Source organism: Bombus fervidus, chromosome 10 (assembly GCF_041682495.2).
Source record: "Bombus fervidus isolate BK054 chromosome 10, iyBomFerv1, whole genome shotgun sequence".
Taxonomy (NCBI): domain Eukaryota; kingdom Metazoa; phylum Arthropoda; class Insecta; order Hymenoptera; family Apidae; genus Bombus; species Bombus fervidus.
The window spans coordinates 14,232,495-14,253,374 of record NC_091526.1 but is presented as its reverse complement, the minus strand read 5'-3'; the positions used below and the strand labels follow the sequence as shown (position 1 = coordinate 14,253,374).

The following is a 20,880-nucleotide window of genomic DNA, read 5'->3' as shown; positions in this document are numbered from 1 at the left end:
GTGACCATGCGGCCATGATTTCATCAAAAACGTATTCTCTCTGGTGGGTATGCCGGTAATGCAGGTTACCACAGTTGGATTAACATGAGAGACATCTAGCGGAGAAATAAAAAAAACTGATCGAAAATGTATCCCTCTGATTGGTCGAATTTGAATTGTACGAGAAACGATTGGCGTGCGTATTCAACGTACTTACAATGTCAACGGCTAAGTGATATAACGTGGTACTATGTGTGTGCATCGAAGAAGCGATTTCTACTTACTATTATAAAAAATTAATGATAGAAATGCATTACACGCGTCATATTATCGAATTTATAGTTAAAGTTCGAATGAATTGATATTCGCAACGATACAAGTATTGTAAAATTGGAATAATCGATAAAAAGTTGTCGCGAACCTGTTGTCGGCGTGGCTTGTATACATGACGATATATTTTAATTTCTCTTAAACGAATTCTATATCAATTTGAAGATGACATCGTTATCGTTGCTGGCGAGTCACGATGAAGTGGTTCGATGTATGAATGTACATCTAAACGGAGCTTGCGAAGAAGGTTTGGTTTTCATATATTTTTGCTCTCTACAATGTTTTACTAGATTATAAAAAGATACATTGAAAAAGTACGCATGCCTAAGCTTTTGTATATAAATGTTTTCCATGCCCCATATTCTTTTCCATATTTCTTGCGTTCTTTCCATTCGTGCTATAATTTAACGATGAAATTGCTATTGTAAATATGTACATAGAAAACGAAGACAACACAGTCATGTTGTTTCATTTCTTTAACGTAGTTTCGAGTTAATTTACTATATCATTTAACATCATTGTACTCGTATGTGAAACCATTTGTAATTCTAGCATTAAATAAAAGATACATCCTATTTTTTATGTAGAATTTCTAAAGTTTGCTGTAAATCAAGAAGAAATGAGACAGAAATGGTTAGCATCTATACAAGAATGTCAACGTCTTCATTCAGCTTTAGAGAAATCTCATCAAGAGGCAGCTGATTTAGATAAAAAATTAAGTCACGCCAGAAGACTTCTAGATGAAGAGAAAAAGAGAAGACGTGCCGTTGAAGAACAACGAAATTCATTGGTAAATATGTTATTCTTTCGTGATTCTTAAACACTCGACAATATATCGTCGTTACTTGTATATAGGAAAAACAAATTGCTATGGCCAGAGATCTTTTATTTAATGATGGTGGGAGAAATTTAAACGACGAAACCCGCGAAAAATTACAATTTTTGAATAACACTACGTTAAACGGTCGTCACAGTAATGTATATAATATTAAGGATGTACATCAAAATGACAAGTGAGTTTCCTTCTATTTATATAGAGTGATATCGATTGATACGTAGGAAAACATTGATTAATTATCGTTTTTAGATTAAATACTATAGCGGAGCTGGACTCCACTGGCTCTATTTTAAGTGACTTAAGTTGCTTTTCAAAGTCAGAAGATGATTTAGATGTTAGTGCAATCATTCAACAGAATCATAAGAAACGTGAATGGATAGAGCACAGACCAAGTGGTGAATATTCCACGAAAAAGCGACGTAGTACAGTCATACAAAAAGCTGCAGAATTAACTTCGTCTGATAGAATAGTAGCCACAACTACGGTAGTGATGCCAAAAGATGGCAATATCACTGCATCTTCTGTAATTGAAGCTATACCTGGGGATGAAAACATAGATCCGCAAGAACCTTTACATAATTCGCGTAAAAGACGTAAAAGTGGTGATCGTAGTAAATCAAAATTGACACCCGTCGATACGAACGATATTCAAATGGATACTGCTGTAAGTTATTTTGTTTGAATTAAACGCATCTTTCTTCTTTCTTTTCCATGCTTCTGCAATTTCAGTTAAAATAACAGAGTGAAAATTATATTACAGCCTTCTGCGCCAAAAATAGAAGCTCTTACATCAGAATCAGATTCCGAGGGCGTTTTTAAACCTAGTCCAAACATAGGCGGATATACTTTAAATACGAAATCGGCTAGAGGGCATAGCTTTGTAGCGAAGACGGTAATTAAACCGGAAGTTTGTACACCATGTGACAAGAGGTAAAATATTTATAAGGATTAAGGTTCGTAGTAAGGTATCATAGAAATACTTTTATAAATAACATTTTAGGATTCGATTTGGAAAGGTAGCCCTGAAATGTAAAGATTGTAGAGCTACAGCTCATATGGAATGCAAAGACTTAGTTCCATTACCGTGTGTACCTACTGGAAATACACCTACACTACGAGGAGCATCGGTAAGCTCTTGAAAATCGCGGTATCCCTGTATATATAGGTATATGATAAAAAGTGACGGCAAACTGTTCTTAGGGAACGATAGCGGATTATACACCGATGATCCCGCCAATGGTACCATCGCTGGTTGTTCATTGCATCAACGAAATAGAATTGAGGGGAATGAGCGAACAAGGATTGTACAGGGTAAATGGCGGTTTAACGGAGGTAAAATGTCTAAAAGAGAAATTCCTTAAAGGCAAAGGTGCGCCCAATCTTTCCGATGTCGATATATCTACCATATGTTCTACCCTTAAAGATTTCCTTAGGTACGTTGATTCGAATATTTTGTTCTGTACAAGCGAAACAATTTATTTAGTTTCTTCCTTACTCTTAGATCGTTACGAGAGCCGTTAATCACTGTCGGATTATGGGCAGACTTTGTTCGGGCAACTACTATTACTGATAAACAAGACGCTGATGCTGCTTTGTACCAAGCAATTTCTGAATTACCTCAACCTAACAGAGACACGCTTGCCTTTTTAATCTTGCACTTACAAAGAGTATCGAGTAGTCCAGAATGTAAAATGCCAATAACTAATTTAGCTAAAGTTTTTGGGCCTACTTTGGTCGGCTATAGTTGCCAGAAACCATCGCCCAATTCTCTTCTTTCAGAGACAAGTAATCAAGTCGCTGTAAGTATTATAATAAAAAATTTAAATAACGTTTGCTTGACCTTTTGCTTTTCTTTTTATAGATAGTGGAAAATTTATTGAAAATTCCTTCAGACTATTGGGCAAATTTCGTTAATCCCGAAAATCAAAACAATATCGGTGGTCCTCATAGAACCGGTGAGTTACAGCATACACCATCTCAGGAATCTTTACTTAAACGCAGCATTTCCCGTGGCTTCTTTAATACTCCACTCACTTCTAGGTTTGCATCTTATTATTACGTACTTTTGATTTGAAATCAATTACGTAAGATACTCATATTCGGATATTGTTATTACAGTCGGACATTTATGAGGAAAAACAAGAAGTACTTTGCTGCATCTCCTTCTAGAGTAGCTTACTGACAGGTATAGATATGTATTTAAATTATACTTACATCGAGATGCAAATAATTTCTAAATAATTATTGACTCCTTGAACATAAATAATTAATATTTGTTCAATGTGCAACATAATTTTTCTACGTTCTATTTAAAATTTTGTAATATTTTGACATAAAATGTATTTTTATGTAACGTATGGTACGGAATAATATTAGAACATTAGAAATAGAATATTAAAAATAAGCAAAATTAAAATGTTAATAATATATTATGTTTATATATCCTTTATGATGACTTTAAACGTGTGAAAATATGCGGTGACGTTAATACGATACCAGTATTTCCCTGAATTGAGATTAAAATACAATTATATAGCACTAAGGCGTAATGTTATATGTGTAGAATTAAATAAATGTGATATTTTTGTTAATAACAACATTTCAAGAAATGTTCGATTCAATGAAAATACAGACCATTTTTTATTTCAATATAGCTTCGTTTCCTTACTTTCGTAGGTGTATAAATACACGTATTAACAAGTAACAAAAATTATAAATTTCCTACTATCGGTGCCGTAAAAACAACAGATGCCTTATGCAAACTAATTCTAAGTGAACTTGAAATATATATATATATGTAATAAACATTAGTTTTCACTTCATTTACATCTTTCTTCTTTTAAGCATTAAAATATATCTTTAATTCTGTACACACTACCGTTATCGTAATAACAACTGTATCACAAAGTACATGTTAAATTCGAAATGATTTCTTAACCGTCTAAAACGAAGTACTTACTTTAATGGCGATAAAATTAAATTTTCTAAATACTACAATTGAAATATAAGCTTATAAAACGATATTTATGTTATACATTCAATTTGATCCTTTAGATTGTTTTCGTACACGATTTTTCTTTTATCTCCCAGCAATGTTCCCAGAACTGTTTCAATCTATTGTCCCCGTTCGAACAAAAATGCCTAAAATCTTGTATGAGCTTTTTCTGAAACAATTCATCGCCAACTAACGTGGATGATGATTTCCATTTTCGACTAAGCATGTGATTCCACGACCAAAGGAAACCAATCTAAACAGACGAGAGAATTCATTTCAATTCTAACAACTTCTTACTCAAAGAATTCTACACAGATTACCTACCCTCTTGTCTTTGTTGTAGTCATCTTTATTCTTCCCGCTAACGTGTCTCGTAATGTAAGCTTCATGAGGGCTGGGTTGATCAGAATGAATTGGATATCCCTTTTGACCTGTGTTTCGTCTCACTATGTTGGTAGCAGTTCGAGGACGTGATCTTGTATTTGTCGTAGATGGGATCAGTATGAATGCGTTGCCGGTCATATGAACGTACTGGTGATCGTTTTCATTACTTTCTATCAGGCACGGAACAAAGCCAAATCTTTGTACAATTGTCTCTTGAAAAAGAAAGAGTCTTTGCGCGTAGGTTACTTCACGAAATTCTGGAATCAAGAACCAATGGAAGAGCCATTGGATCAATCATTGATAAGATAACCATTCGTTCTTTAATTAGCGGTTTAATTCGCGTTGATACTGGGAACAAACCTTCGAAAAGATGTCGTTTGTTTGCCATAAGACACTCTGTATTTAACGGTATAAAAATAGGCCCCCTTAAAGGATCACTTTTTAAAGTGAACGGTAATGCTAGTAGATCGCTTGGGATAGGAACCATTTGAATTCCGCACATTTGAGCCTTACGCTGCCACACAAATATCTTCCCAGATTGAAATCCAAACGTGTAGTTGTTATATTTCGAAATATGAACTCGCTTTAGATCAGAAAAAATATATACTTACAAGGTCGGCGACTATACTACCAGACGATGCAACCCATTGTACCACTAGTTCGTAAGAATGATCTACTTTGTATATTGATTGATATCTTAGATGTCCCCATTCGATTCTATCGCTTCTATTGTTTATGTCTATATCTAGATGAGTATGTTTATATGACGGAACTAAGAGGCAAAGTAAATAATAATACAAGCGAATTAGGAGAGACAAGAAATGGAAAATACACGAACACCGGCAGAAGTATAAAAAATTACCTTGCCATTCTCCATGCTCATCCGTCATGTCGGATATGTTGTCTAACTCGTCTTTAAGAAACGGCGCTACGTTTGATTCGTCTACAGTAGTAGCGTCGCAGCTGGGTATAGTCATTGGAGATGACATCAGGGGGAACGATCCTGGCGAAGATGGTTCACACCAGCCTTTGGGTGCCCTTATTTCGACTTCTACCCATTCATTTTCAAAGCTTTGCAAATCACCGAGCGGCGAGAAATAATCGCCAGCTTAAAAATAATAGGAAAAATTATACAAACAATAAACAACGAATTACTATATAATTAATATACGATAATTTCCTTTACCTCTTTGATTTTCTTTATCTTGTACTATGTGATACAAATAAAATCCTAGGATGAATGGTTTAGAAAAATCTCCGGATGCATGGCATATGAGCTTGTCTTGTATCATACCCTAGATGTATGAAAGTATATTATAGAAATACATAGAATCAATAACTTCAGCGTATAATAACAACGTTATTCTTACATTCATTATATTGATGGCACTCTCCACGGTTACTCCTGCTTCTATGTGATTATTTAACCATTGCACTGCATCTGCGCTAACAAATGTTTGGCTTGGAAGAGATGGGTGTTGCGTGAGGAATCCAACGCCGTTTTGCGGGTGTTTCATTGCTTCTAGAATTTCGTTGTTTGACGCGGTGTTCTTTAACTTTGTCAATTCCATGTTCGTACTACTGGCAACGAAATTGAAATAATCAATATAACGTTTATGCAAACGATTTATGCGGATGTGTGTGAGATGAAACTCGACGTTTAGTTTACCTATCTTCGTTAGAATCGAAATGGTCTTGCTGTTGTTCAAGTGAAAGGGGCAACACAGCTTCGCTGGCAGGCGAGATTCGGCCCCTATCCATCACTTTGGAACCTGATCTAACAAAAACAAGTGAAACCAATTAATCGCATAGTGCTTGTATTATCATCACAGTGGTGTATGGCAGAGAAACAGAGCAATAGAGAAAATTAAGCAATGTCTAATGTGAAAAGCAAGAAAATTTGCATCTGCGTAATAATATTTATTCTCTTTTTCAAACAAAAGTATAAGATAGAATGCCCTGTATCTATATACAGAATATGTATGTACATAAAAATGGATAAGGATAGAACCGATATCTTGATATTTAAATGTAAGAATCGATAGCTTCTTAATTCGATAGCTTCGGTATTGTAATATAGATGCACATACATATCTTGCTGTCAACGGCAAATATTGAAATTTAAAGTTAAGTCGAAGAAATTTAAAAGATTAAAACACCAACCTGCTTGGCACGTGGCGAGGAGTGTCGAGGCACGTGCGGGCAGTCGCAGCGGTATTCACTACATGCCTCTCCTGTACAGAGAACCCCGTCACTCCCTCACTCACCACCAATCTTTTTTTCTACCATACAGAGTATTTGTACAATTGTAAATCACATTCTTGGAAATTTTCTGCAACGTTCTACCATTATCTATGATGAGATAAACGGTACAAATGCTCTGTATCTGATTTTTGCTAAATGATGAAAAGAAGGATGAAAGCAGCTGAAAAGTATAGAATGGGAAATATGTACAACAAAGATTGTACCGAAACATTTACAAATACAGCTCTCTTCTATTCTGAGCACACCCTTCCCAGAAATTTGAATCAAAGGTACCTTTGTGTTCATCACCAGAGTAGAAGCATCGTAATATCTTAAAGCAAATAACGCAAGATCGATCGAATAATATGGAATTTCTAGGCCAGCCTCCTTAACGCTACGTAATAATTGTTTGTACAACACGTACGCACAAATCTTTACCGTTTCGCCGGCATCGTTTTGTAAAACATGCAGATGTGCAGTTTGTCGGGAATTATGTGCGGTATTGGTTTCAATGTGCATAATTCATACAAAACTGTATATGATACTCATAAAACTGAAACTGAATGGGCAGAGCTGCACAAATTTTTCTACGTTTTTTTTTTTTTTTTTTTTTGATATATAATGAATATATAATTTCGATGCCTTATCGTTTATTGTATCAATAAATAATGTCGAAATACGTATCGAATAAATCAATAATACTCCATAAAGACTGGACTTATAATTCCAGCAAAAGCAATTCGATTTTCAATCATTTTGTATGATCGTATCAACGACAAATATAATTATACGCGTCGTATATGAACAATTTAAAGCAGTTAATATTTAGTAATTAAACCGATGCAGCAAGCAGAGAAGCGAACAAGCAAAATGAAAAGGTGGTATAAAACATCAAATTTCAATGGACATTTCGTTGCAAGATGCAATAGGTTGCAAGCTATACTATTACATTTGCCGAAGCAACAATGCCGAAATCATCAATCTAAGCTTATTCAAACCTTGGTCTCGGTTTCTCTGGTAGACGATTGCTTCCGAGTCGCTCCCTGAAGGGAGAGCTGCCGACTAGATTGGTCTGAAAAGCACGATGAATAGTATGGGTAACTGTAAATGTATGAACAAGCTCATGATCATGAGGTAGTATATCACCGGTCTGTTTCATTATGTAATGCATTGTTAACATTTTATTCAGGGAGCATTATTACATCGACGAAGAGAGAAGAAGATAAATAAAATGTTGGCGTTCTGCATTACACAAAAGCTTGCTAAAAAAAATCATGTGCGCATTCAAGGCAGATATCAAGCATGGTTGCATCGTGTAATACGTTGTGTAAGCTGTCTGAATGTTCTGACAAACTTGCTGTTAGAATCTAACATTACTAAAGAACTGGATGTAACTAATATATAAAGATTAAAAAAAGAAAAAAAGAACGTCAAGAATTCATGGGTGTCCGCCCCAAATTGCCAAAGGAGGCGTCCTATATATTCTGAGATCGACGGATAGAGATGATAATGTGATTTCATTGACATCCGGATCAGCGTACTGAGGCTACAGGATGCGAGGATGTACCTGGTTAGTGAGGACAATCAGGCTCGTGCTGTGCCTGCGTCTGGTCAAGTGAGAGGCAGGATCTCTCTGGGAAACACCACCTAGAGTCGAAGGATTCTGAAACATATCATGCTAAATGCCCTCTCCTAACATTCCACTCGTCTATTTCTATCTACGATTACGTGTATATCTCTCTCGTGTGACAGTGTAATTTTGACATTGACACCCGCCAGCTATAAATACTAGTTCAGAGATTGTTATTTGAAAATAATTAGTATCTGTATGTAATAAAAAAAAAAAAAAAAAAAAAAAAATATCGTCAAATTCGAGTAGGTAATAGCCACCGTAAGTGATTTATCGAGTGCCAAATAAGCTTGTGAAAAAATCGTGCTCCTCTCTTTTAAACTTAAATTAACCCTCGTGTTACTGTTTGTTTCATCCTCCTGTATATTTAGTACACCACTGAAAGAAACACGCTATAAATTACAATGGCGCTGCGTTGAAACTCTTGCAAAACAAAAATTGCGAAATAAAGAAAAATAAAGGAGAATTACAACTGTTGATATTAAACGAACTAATCAATTATTCGAAACTAACAAAAGCATCAAAATTGCGTTACTTAGGCGTCGTACATCAGGCATGCGACAGTCAATTCTAGAGTGCAAAAGTACAGCGCAATATGGTACAAAATAGATCGTTAGTTAAACCCAAAGTAACGTAATGTTCTAGTTTAGACGAAAAACAGGATATAATAGCGAAACATCTATCAATTGGATTTTACTCGATGTTCCCCTTTTCAATAATTTCAATCGATTTAAAATGTTTATGTTTTACATCGTTCAATTCCCATAAACTGAAAAATCAGGCTATGATGTTATATATTAAGAAAATTTTATGCAAAAGTTACCCAATTTTTGTTCGGATTCGGGCGGCGTATTTTATTCGGCCACAGCTCGATGAACCGTAAAAATCCGTCCAAGAGAGACACTTGTTCGGAAATGGTGAGAGGTGTGTATATATCACATCTTGATGATCCCTCTAAAAATTTTCGAGTCGCCGAATTGTGCAAAGGAAGTAAAAACACGCGAAATCTCCAGTATTTAAGCGCCTAGAAATTTTTAACGATCTCAGAATAAAATTGAAATAATATACGATACAAATCTTACCTCTACTAAAGCAAAATCAGTATGGCCCCTGGTACAGATGTAATGATCCAAATAATTCCAATTGTAATTTTCAAGCTTCTCTGTTGTAAAAGATACCCATGATACTTCGTACGTGTCGTGATGAGGTGCGTGAAATCGATAAAGATAATGAATATTGAACGGAGGGTAAGGATGCCTGTAAGGATACATTCAAATATTCTCTCTTTACTTCTCATTAATTTGTAACGTAATTAAATCTCACCTTGGCCGATATCTCGTTACCGTTATACAATTATCGAATAAAGATATTTTGTGAAATATTCTCCCAATGCTTAGCAAATATTCCTCCTTTGGTTCTGATTCTGTTTGCCGTCCCCGCATTACAGAGCTTATCGCGGGGACAGCGTTACTACCGGGTGTATGGCTCTGAGTTTGATTATTTTGCGGTAAAATAATTAATTGAAAACCCTTGATTCAGAGAAGAAAAGAAGAGAAGGATAAAGAAAGAAAGAAAAACAGGAAAAAAAAAGAGAAAGAAAATAAACATAGTTACACGGAATTGCACACATACGGGAAAAGATCACGTTTGAAGGCATGATTGGCATAATACCTGTGCTAATCGTTGCGATACAAGCTCCTTAAATACTTCGGCAGTTGTTAAAGGTTTTTTATATATTGCTCGTTGTTGAGCAAAATCTGTATTAACGTCGTCAGGCAAAAGATTATAGTCCGACACAACGTAGTCGTTTTGTAAACTTCTTTTATCGGGAAAATAATCTGTTGTAATTGGCAAACATGCTGGTATTGTCAATGATTTCCAATCAACACCTACAAAATATGATGCTGGATATATATGAAAAATGCAATTTGCATCTTAGACTGCTTCAAATGAATAAATAAATGAACTATTTTTAATATATAATGTTAATTTTCGTGACTACGTAAGTACTAAATCTAGGTATTATTTATGCAGCAGTTAATGCAAATACACACAGATATAATACACAGGAGAAATTTTCACAAAATTATTGTACAAGTGCAAGTACATATTAAATAATTTATGCATCCCAAACAAAGATAGTGATTATATTAGTATTTCAATATGTGTTACCAGTATATGATATCCAAGATGACCATGATTTAGTACTAAAGCATGCAATGCAAGAAGTATTATTTGTAACGTAATTCAATGAATTCTCGAAATAGTTTGTTACGAAGCATAACAAACTAAGTTTATGAAAATAATATTGAAGGAGACGAACGTGTATGCATAATCGGAACAAATATACCGCGTCAACGATAATTTGCATAAAAGAAGAAGGTACTTCGATTATTCCCATAAAATTACATTTCTATACGTTATTAGTAAATAATATCAAATATCGTACAACTACTTATTACTAGTAATATAAGTAAGTGCGATCTTAAAGCGAGATGATAGAGTGGAAGGATTATAAAGCGGATGAGAGAATGTTTGAAGAATATATGATATAAAATTCATAGTATATGTAGAGAATCCGATGAAATTAGAATTTTGAACAGTGCAAATATTTTATGAAACAAGTAGAAATAAGAAATAAGAAATAACAAAAGAATCCTATGTAGGTGTATAAGTAATCGTAATAGTAACAAATATTTAATAGATTATTTATAGAAATTATTTTGGAATTACATTTTTGCAACAGAGGACATACATGCATAGAAGAATCGTAAAGACTAGAGCTATGAAGAACAAAAGTTACTACAAATTTAATGCCCTGGAAAGGAGAAAAAGAGAGAGAGAGAGAGAGAGAGAGAGAAAAAAAAAAAAAAAAAAGAAGGAAAGAATGTGTACCATAACCGAATCAACCCCCAATAACGTATGGCGCTAACCTATGATTGCTGTTTAATGTGACATCATAGTTGTACATCACACACGCGTCAATGCGTCCAGCGTTGCATCCCAATAAGACGTACCATAGCATGGAAATAAATGTAATAATAATATTATTCATATAAATGATCGATGAGCCTCAAAAATAAATATGAATATGTCCAAGAATGAAAATACTTCTTATGCATGATGATCGTGTGACTGTGTATTAAACTTTCATTCTATTCTACTTGGAAAGCAATATCTTTCCCTGAAATTTGTATCAACTATTTTCATTCTTTAAGAAATTATGTTTCAAAATTATATTGATTAATCCTTCTTGGTATTAAGTATGAATGATAAGAATGAATTTGTGCATCGATTGAATAATTTATAATATTACACCTACGTTATTTTACTTATGTATGCCTTTATTGTTCTCCTAAAATTGCCAAGAAGCATTATACATCCGTAATTAATTGTCTAATATTTTGTACCACATGAATTAATCGTTTGCTTAATTAGAAATCCTTTCAAAATTCTTTCTTCAAACTGTAAACTCATTTTATAATAATTTTTGGACAACTTGCGAATAATAATATGGCTAATGTTGTTATTTGGATATGTTATAAAATATTATTTGCCAGTAGTTATATAGTATATTTATGTTGTAAATGTCGCTTTATTAGAATATATGCAAACCTGTTGTTAGTGCCGGTGTCCATTCCTGTTCACCAGTAGCACCCCATAACAGTGTCAAAGACTTATTGCCTGTAGAGGATATCGGATTCCCACTTTTATCAGCGCCTGATAGTAAAAGATTTAATCTCTGCGGTTTATTCTTTGTGTCTATGAAAAACACAGTTGCGGTGCTGTATTATATTAATACACGACTTATGTATTTTATATGAAATACTAACGATCTTGAAACTGATTTGAATTAGAGACGTCGTTATGTTCCATAGGGGAACCACTTATAGTGGAAGTAGCATCGGATTGTGATTCTGAACACATGTGCGTTGGCACAGCTTGATAATGATGCTGCTGTATAAGAACACCTGTTGGCCCTACGATATTAGTTGAATTTAAACGATTATCTAATAATCTTTTCTTTATTAGTAATTACCTTTGGGAAAAATATGTGTCCATCTTCGTCTGTTACTGGTTAATTTAATTGTAACGTGAGATGGATCAAAAGGATTAATAAGTGCCCTACTAGGCCTAATAGTTGTAGGTTGAGATATTGTATTTGTGGGGCTTCCAGCACTACCAACAACCGGCCTAAATGGCGGTGATATTTCTGAATCGGTTAAATCGCTTTTTACCGATATCCTCGATTCTACGTAACATATAATTGTTAAATACGATTATATTTCGATATCTTATTAACACTTATAATTTGTACAAGTAATTTCAATACATACCATTGACTTCTCCATTGGATTCGCTATTAGTTACGTCATCTGTTCTAGAAGGTATCAAGATTGCTGCGCTTCTTGTTGCAGCTGGAGGTGAGTGAGATTCAGGCGGTGGGTGATGTATATCAGGATCTGACATTTTTCTTTTCAGAAGTTTCAATATATGCGCGTTATTATGTGTTTCCATGCTGGCAACGCTTGTCTTCTTAGTTCTTGTCGTAACTCGTTGCAAACTACTTATAGAAAATTTTAAACTGGAACATCTGGCGTTAAAGTTTCACCATTTAACTTAATATTGAATTTACCTTGACGTATGGACTGAAGGTAATTGAAAGACTTGCGCATCGTACGCATCATAGTCGAACAAAGTATTGTGTAAACATTCCTTTGCATCTTCTTGTAAAAGCTTACTTTTACACTGCAATTTTCCAGTTTCTGCTGATTGTTTTGACACCCTCTGAGGAAGTTTTATACGAGGTATAAATGTTGAATAAGGAATCTTTTTATTCGTTGAATAAAAACTGAGATTAATCCAGTGCGGCATGCTATAGTCATCAGGCGCGTTAACAGATGTATCCTTATTGTGAAACTAAAATTATATCGCAAATATTAATATTTATAACATTATTACTTAGCGCTGTATAATATTTTCATAAGGATAAATACCTTTAATAAAGGTACTGCGTGTAACGGTTGTTCTCCGACACACACCAAATCACTACCAACACCGTTATCAATAATTCTTTGTTTTGTAACGTTCGTTAACTCTCTGTCAACCTCAAAAACACCTACGCCTGGTGTAATCACCACCGATAACTGACCAGTTCTATCAAAACTACGATCCAGATAATGTTTCTCAAACACTGTAAGCGAGCTAAATTAAGCGAAATACTTTGTAATAAATTAAGCTATGTATCTAAATGTGTACGTGTTTAAATATTACCGTTTAAAGACATGTTCAGTACTTCTAAAAAGTTGCCCTGTGCAGCTGTTGAATTTACTGCTTTTGGTATAGAGACACCTGATTTTTGATGATATTCTAATACAATTTTTTGATAGTCTGTGAACAGTTTACGTAATTGTACCAACACGTTACTCCAATCTTCAAATCTTTCATTTTGAACTACCACCCTGTAGAAATCTTCATAAAATCTTCCCCTATAATCATGTTGTAAACATTCACGCATGTGATTTGGAAATTCTTCCAGACTGTTAGCATTATAAAATGTTCTTGAGAATAGAACAATCGTTACTTCATGATTACTGCCATTCTTTTTCCACTTTTGAAATAAATCAGCTAAAAACCCATTAACAGCTTTTTCAAAATATAAGTCACCGTGAATGTCAAAATCCCACATTTCTGAACTCATTTGAATAAAAAGATACACCATACTGGTCGAAGAACGAAACACAACCTAAAAGATAAATTTTTAATAGACAATTTTATATATACTTTCTTTTCCCGCTATATTCAAATGCAAACCTTAGTATCATTAGTTATAACGCCACAAGCGACTCTGTCACCCTGTGACCACATTTCGTATACTTGACATCTGATACTGCCTCCACAGAACTCAATCTTCTTGTTCATATATACACAAGTATTGACCTAATAAATAAATTTATATTTAACTTAGCAAGATACTTGGATACAAGTTGAAAAATAAACAATATCTATTCTACCAAGCTATTTTTCAGACGCCACATTTCACTACGGCCCAGATACTGGTCTTTGAAGGTAAGTTCGATGGAATCCAAAGCTACATCGTCTGGATTAACAACATTCATATATACGTCTGCAAATGTTCTTAATTGAAACATTGTGGCTACATTGTTTTCCACGCTAATTGTCTCCCTTCCTTGTAAATCTTCTTTAAAGGATGTGACTTGAAGGAGCAGACGACTAAATTCAACCTCCGGGTGATAAATTTCAACAACATCTCCAGTTTTTATACTAGGGTGATCTTTTGGATTGATTATTAAATCTTCTTCGCTAAAGGTCTTTTGGTGAACTATCAATTTATACAGCTTCATTTCTAAGCCATTACTTCTTTCAGCATAGATCTAACCATAACATGTCATAGAATAGAATCCTACAATGCGATACGCTATATAGTATTATATATTTTTTTTTTGTATGTATAAATCTAATGTAAAAAATTACATACATTAAGATGAACAAACAACGACTTACTTATCCATTTTCTACTCAGTATAAAACATTTCTACGATACATTTAAAATAAGTATTGGATCCGAAACATAATATTTATATATACATATATATATACACATATATACATATATATATATATATATATATATATATTATCAATGACACGTTATTAAGATAATGTAAATTAATTATAATAAATATTCCACTAAGCTACTATGCTTCACGGAAATTTCAAGATCCTTCCCTCTTCCAGCTTTATCCCCTACTGTTATCATATGAAGTTTATTCACATTGTCTTACTTCATTTAAATCTCAAAGAATGAATAAACGTTGGCACTATACACAGGGGATTAAGATTTAATATTAAACTCAACGCCCATATTTTTAATATTCTTTATTCTTTAGAATCTTGGTAACACGTTTCGTTTTATACAAGAATGTCACTAGCCATTAGTATTTCTCATACGATCGATATGGTTTGGTTTATTCATCGGTCGAACATGTACACTTTAGGTTATACATGTTTGATGTAAAAGTGAGATGACAAACGAATGACATCGCATGTATAGTAAATGAATGTATTGTTTCATGAACAAAGAAACAGATTTGTGAGAAAAATAATTAAGTTTTATGAAACAAATAAAAGAAGAAAGAAGGAAAGAAAGATTGTGGAGAACAAATCTGCTGTACTTTACGGATAGATTAACCGTAGATAGATGAATTTAAATTATATATAAATCAAACAAATTCTTTAACAAATTATTGATATCAAAATATTTTAATGTCGCACAGACTTGCGTAGGTAGTGGTTAAGACCTGTGATGAATTTGTATACCATATTTCAGGTAACATAAGTCATTTAAATATCTAGAAAATGAGTCTAACATACAACATAGAAAGTAATAATTTCATGAAAATGTGATATAAGTGGTTCAACCGTGATATAACAATTTAGTGAGTCGAAAAATTATGTAATAATTTCCTTGAAAAAGGAATTTCTAAATTCTACGTTATCATATAGTGTCATTATCCTAACATAGATTTCGTCAATCTTGTCCAATAACATATACCGTATATAAAAACAGGTTTAATAAATGAAAAATCATATCCAAGTTAAAATAAAATTATATCCTGCAAAAGGTTAACGAAATCTTTGATCGAATATTTAAATCAAATTTTCTAAGATATCGAAGCAGTTACGCGGTTGCGTCAAATTGTAAAGAACGTTGCGTCGCCATTACGCAGAGCTGCCATTAAATCGAAAAGTTCCTAAAAATGCGGCGTCTGCTAGATCGCTAAGAGTGTTTTGTTAACAGAAAAAACGTAATTTAATCTAATCTGCTAGAAGATTTAGACTATTGTTTTCGCGAAATGGGCGTGTTAAGCTTACACTTTGACGTTTATGCGATAGCAACCTGTTCCGGTTAACATGATATCCATTTTATAAATATCAGTCATGTCATTGACGATGCATAACCTATTTGTGATATTTCTAACGTACAGTATGTACCTAATTGTCGTCTAAAGATTGAAAATACATTTGATTAAATGATGAGAGATGCGTACCAAGGGCCTGCTATTGTTGCTTATCTGCATAGCAGGAAGCAGCATTATCTTCATTGCTTTCAGCAATCAACGACCTTCCATTCAAACTCTAGTTACAGAGACACACAAGCAATTACGAAACTTCCAAGTAAATATTACCGTAATATTCTCTGTTGATTGATTGTTATTATGGGGTATCAATAATATAATGATTATATACTGTTAATTGCTCCATATTTTGTAATCTTTCCAGGAAAATTTGAAAGACGTTGAAGAAAAGCGCTTGGTGACAGATTCCAAGTATCTCGCGATGCTTGGGCTCGATGGGCAAACAAGCACAACACCTTTTAGTCTTAAATCTCAAAATGTGACCGTTGTCTCTCTTATCAGGCCTGGAAACGAACAACACATTTACGGCTTTGTGAGAAATATCAGTCACTTTTTGCCAAATAACAGTATTGTCGTATATAGCGTCGGATTGAACGACGATTCTCTGCAAAGTATTAGGACGGCTTGCAACTCTACGAAATGTAATGTGATTCATTTTGATATAAGTCTATTTCCGGCCCATGTTGAAGACGATAGGCTACATGTTTATAGACCTCTAGTTATTCAGGTAACTAAATCTTTGTAAATAAATATATATATATATATATGTGTATAAAGTACGTATATAAAGTGAGGTGAAGCAAAGAATTTTGCTATTCGGTTTCTTTTCGTATGTTGCAGACAGCTTTAAACACATTAGGAAATATACTGTATATGGATTCTAATATGCGTTTGAATTCTTCAGACATTTCAAAGTATCTTTCACCAAAATCTGGGATCTTAAGTTGGCCTACAAGGCATGCGATTAGCTCTTTAACGCACCCAAAGATGTATGAATATTTTCACGTTTCTGCAGAAAGTTTCTTCTTTCTTCCTTTAATAAGAGCATCGCACTTAGTAATTAGAAACGTTAAAGAAATTAGAGAGAAAGTAATGTTGCCATGGGTTCAGTGTGCACTGACAAGAGATTGTATTTGTCCTATCGGTATATATGCTGAGAACAATATTTTTTCTGCGTATTAAATATTCTTTCTACGCGTTAAGACACGACGGTGATCGTGGTACGTAAGTAATTCGAACTTATCATTGTAGGAGCTCAATCAGCAGGTTGCCGATTTAATAAGAAACCACAGTATCGATATTCCGGTTGTCACGCGTATGACGCTTCTGCACTGAATATCGTACTCGGACTGCACTTTAATTTCGATGATACGTATTACGTTCATCAAGGTCGAGAAACGTACTTTAATAGGGTACAACCAGAGGAGATTACGGAAGAGTATGTCACGATCACACGACAGAATAACGCGACTGAGTCGAACTTGCGGAATATCATATCAACTGAACGCTAATTTCCTTGATATCACGATTAATATTAAAACATGAATCAAGCGGCGATAGATCGATTAAGCACAAGTTAATATAAGGATACATAGATAAGTTAAAGGATAAATAAAGAACTTTAGCGAACAAACTATACTGTATATGTCTGTAGTCATTACCCTGAAAAAATAATTCAGTCTGTGCACTTTGTTTGTAATTATCTGTGAATTATTTTCGAAAGTAAGCGAACATTGTAAATGAACATTAACTAATATGAAAAATGTTTGTTCCTCTAATATTTGTTTGAAATATAAATTCAAATATTCAAGTTGTCTTACGCAGGAGGGAACTGAAACGAAATATGTATAGGATATGGTTAAGATCGGCCGTAAGATATGGTAATGTAACGCGAAGCATCGAATGTGATCTGTTTTTCTTGTTGGTCGATCAGTAGAACAAGCGATCGGATGAATTATCGAATGTGAATGTAAAGTGGGATCGCGAGTCGCTTAACGGAGTTAACGGTGTTAACGATCGAAGGTGGCGCGCAATCCTCCATCAAATTCGAAATCGGACGCGCGAACGTACTCGTGTACAAATTTCTCGGTAAATTTCAAGTTGAAGCATAGTGCCGGCAATACGTCGCTAACAGGGATTCGTTGTTGTTTGTACAAACGAAAAGTGCAACATCGCGTGAAAGATGGACGAATATGCGTACACGAGTCGTATCGGGACTGCGAAGGATTAGTCGAAAGACACGACCGGAAGCCAACGATATGTGACGAGTGGTTAAATTTCGATATACTCTTGTCTGTTATATAATAATCTTGATCGCGTATTGCCTGACGCGAGAATTAAGGACGCTTGACGATGTTCGACAACGACGTTGACAGCTGGTATGATTGTAAGAGAGATGATATTAACGAGATGCATAGCGTAAACGACGCTGAGACCAGAAACGGTGTATGTCTGATCAGTTCTAGTCGTTGGAAAAATGTTGCGTCCGATGATAGTGAGAGAAGAACTGGAACCTCTCGAAGCAATGGAACGATTCGCTGTGGTACGATTCCTAAAAGTTCTAGATCCGGTACGGAAGTTCGATTCATTAATCCGGCAATTTACGCGGAGACGTTGAACGGCGAGGATGTAGAACACGAGGTGGAAATTGAAGCGAAGGTCGGTTCTAGAGACGATGAACGTTTCGTGAGAAATTGCGGTGATTCCGCCGGAATCAGCGACATGATGTCCACACTGTCCATCAATAATGACCTGGCTGCTTCGTTTATGGATCACGCTGGTGACCAATGTTCAGCCGAAGAAACGTATCGTTGTTATTCCTTAAATTCACCGACTACATGCGCATCCTTACGATCCGGTATTGTTCGTTCCAAATCCGTCACCTCGTGTAAGCATTCGAATCGAATCGAGAGACGTTGTAAAATTGCCGATAGAGCGGACGATAGCTACGATCTTTGTTCTACTAGGGATATCGAGTGGAAAATGCAGAGGTATCTCGTGTAGTGTCGTAAACGTAGTAGTTATCTTGTACGAATTGTTGTATTACTTATCTGTATCTATACTGTATATTTAATGGCGGTAGAAAAATGATTAAATCGAAGACCGACGAAATACGATTTCTCATCAAGTAGGTATACGTTCGATGGACAGCGAATCGTGCAAGTTTCTACCTCATCGATATCCGGTGTCAGAATAACGGGCAACGGGCGGAATGAATCGGACGTTGGCAAGAAGATCACTTACAGCGAGTGGATGCGAAGGAAGCAAGAAATAGCGCGACGAAAAAAGGAGGAGGAAGACGAGGCTGAACGGCAGAGGCAAATGGAGGAGGATAGGCTAGCTCGTGAAAAGATAGAAAGAGAATGCCGCGAGAGGGAGAATTTCGTCAAATGGTCCGAGATGAAAAAGAAGGAAGAGGAGAGGAAGAAAGCTGTAGCAGAGAAGGAACTAGAATTGCAGAAGCAATTGAAAGAAGTGGAGGATAAAGCGGCTGTAGCGAAGACTTTGTATCTTCGTCAATGGGCTCGTAAAAAGAAAGAAGAGGAGAGAGGTAAAGAAAGCATCGGGGTTTATCCTTCGTCTCGTTGATGATTTGTGCATTTACGATGTTTGTGTAGCATGCCAGAAGAAAGAGGAAATGAAGCGAAAAAAGCACGAAGAAGAAAGGAAAAAGAGATTAGAGGAGAGCACGAAAGCCTACGAAAACTGGCGAAAGAAGGCGAAGAACAAACCGAGACCTGCCACGCAAGGGCTTCTGCGTCAGTTGCTTCATTTTGTCTTATATATATATATATGGAAAGAAATGCTTTTAAATGGTAGAAATGTAATAATAATACGACATTTTTACCTATCGTCAGCTCATCAAAAAGCCAAACCAGCGTACGTGAATCCTACGCCATGGCAGCGAATCGTCGACGATACCGAGGACGTCGAGCAGGATGCATCGAATGTCGGCAGAAAAATGCAAGGTCAGCCGAGGATGAGCAGTAAGAGAAGCGCTGTATCTCGTCAGTGATTAAATCGTCGATCGATTGGAACTCGTTGGAACTCGGGGAAGCTACACGTGGTTTGCAGTTCGAAGTTTGAAGAACGATCGCGCATAGTTTCATTCTTACGACTCGAAGCGAGATAGAATTAGAAAGAAGCGACGGACGAAACCGAATATCATTGAATATGAATTAATTTTGGATCGCAGACTGTCGCGTGTATGGTACAGACAGCAGTTGTTTCACGAAAGACATATCCTACGATTAGATTAGAACGATTCCACACGCACTACACGTATAGTAGATATCCCGATAGATAACTTTATTTCCTAGCAGATATTCTTCGCTTTTTTACAACCTTCGACGTTCGTCCCCTATGATCAATGGATGTTAACATGTATCTCAAGTTAATCGCGAACAGCGTTTATCGGTCAATATTTAGATGCGTTAAGTCGATGTAATTGAAAGTTCGTAGATAGTAAGGATGAGAAAGAGAAAGAAGAAGGAGAAGTTGCGCGAAGGTAATTGAAAGAAACGTATAGGGAGAGAACTGA

At 35.2% G+C, this 20,880-nt stretch overlaps 4 protein-coding genes and 1 long non-coding RNA gene across 19 annotated transcripts; 4 read left to right on the top strand and 1 right to left on the bottom strand.

Annotated features, from left to right (window-relative positions):
• Positions 1-184: 184 nt before the first annotated feature.
• Tum (Rac GTPase activating protein tumbleweed) lies at positions 185-3,746 on the top strand. The gene is made up of 10 exons (XM_072012005.1): positions 185-556; positions 897-1,099; positions 1,165-1,322; positions 1,397-1,811; positions 1,908-2,077; positions 2,148-2,274; positions 2,348-2,580; positions 2,649-2,946; positions 3,009-3,187; positions 3,266-3,746. The coding sequence occupies exons 1-10, from the start codon at positions 475-477 to the stop codon at positions 3,327-3,329; spliced, it is 1,929 nt and encodes a 642-aa protein (XP_071868106.1). The 5' UTR covers positions 185-474; the 3' UTR covers positions 3,330-3,746.
• Iml1 (GATOR complex protein Iml1) lies at positions 2,989-15,474 on the bottom strand. Of its 15 annotated transcripts, XM_072011989.1 has the most exons (26): positions 14,900-15,474; positions 14,415-14,824; positions 14,215-14,340; positions 13,675-14,146; positions 13,398-13,594; positions 13,037-13,320; positions 12,738-12,967; positions 12,440-12,652; positions 12,234-12,380; positions 12,016-12,162; positions 11,334-11,342; positions 10,072-10,289; positions 9,724-9,929; positions 9,483-9,657; positions 9,224-9,424; positions 8,338-8,433; positions 7,769-7,842; positions 6,196-6,303; positions 5,897-6,107; positions 5,713-5,821; positions 5,389-5,634; positions 5,138-5,298; positions 4,887-5,055; positions 4,467-4,783; positions 4,167-4,395; positions 2,989-4,079 (listed from the first exon to the last, which is right to left on the bottom strand). In XM_072011989.1, the coding sequence occupies exons 2-25, from the start codon at positions 14,763-14,765 to the stop codon at positions 4,198-4,200; spliced, it is 4,665 nt and encodes a 1,554-aa protein (XP_071868090.1). In that variant the 5' UTR covers positions 14,766-14,824; positions 14,900-15,474; the 3' UTR covers positions 2,989-4,079; positions 4,167-4,197. The 15 variants fall into 15 exon arrangements, with proteins under 15 accessions (XP_071868090.1, XP_071868099.1, XP_071868088.1 ...); XM_072011998.1 differs by having other exon boundaries at positions 2,989-4,395; positions 9,724-9,887; XM_072011987.1 differs by having other exon boundaries at positions 2,989-4,395; positions 14,900-15,473.
• LOC139991706 (uncharacterized) lies at positions 7,799-9,058 on the top strand. Its single transcript, XR_011800887.1, has 2 exons — positions 7,799-7,879; positions 7,960-9,058. It is a non-coding gene; the product is annotated as an uncharacterized lncRNA (long non-coding RNA).
• Positions 15,475-16,104: 630 nt separating the features above from the next.
• On the top strand, positions 16,105-17,974 carry LOC139991705 (uncharacterized). Its single transcript, XM_072012006.1, has 4 exons — positions 16,105-16,599; positions 16,705-17,067; positions 17,181-17,484; positions 17,592-17,974. The coding sequence occupies exons 1-4, from the start codon at positions 16,465-16,467 to the stop codon at positions 17,849-17,851; spliced, it is 1,062 nt and encodes a 353-aa protein (XP_071868107.1). The 5' UTR covers positions 16,105-16,464; the 3' UTR covers positions 17,852-17,974.
• A 428-nt stretch (positions 17,975-18,402) lies between these two features.
• LOC139991647 (uncharacterized) lies at positions 18,403-20,880 on the top strand. Its single transcript, XM_072011894.1, has 4 exons — positions 18,403-19,330; positions 19,472-19,890; positions 19,958-20,098; positions 20,198-20,880. Exons 1-4 carry the CDS (start codon positions 18,693-18,695, stop codon positions 20,353-20,355), a joined length of 1,356 nt encoding a protein of 451 aa, XP_071867995.1. The 5' UTR covers positions 18,403-18,692; the 3' UTR covers positions 20,356-20,880.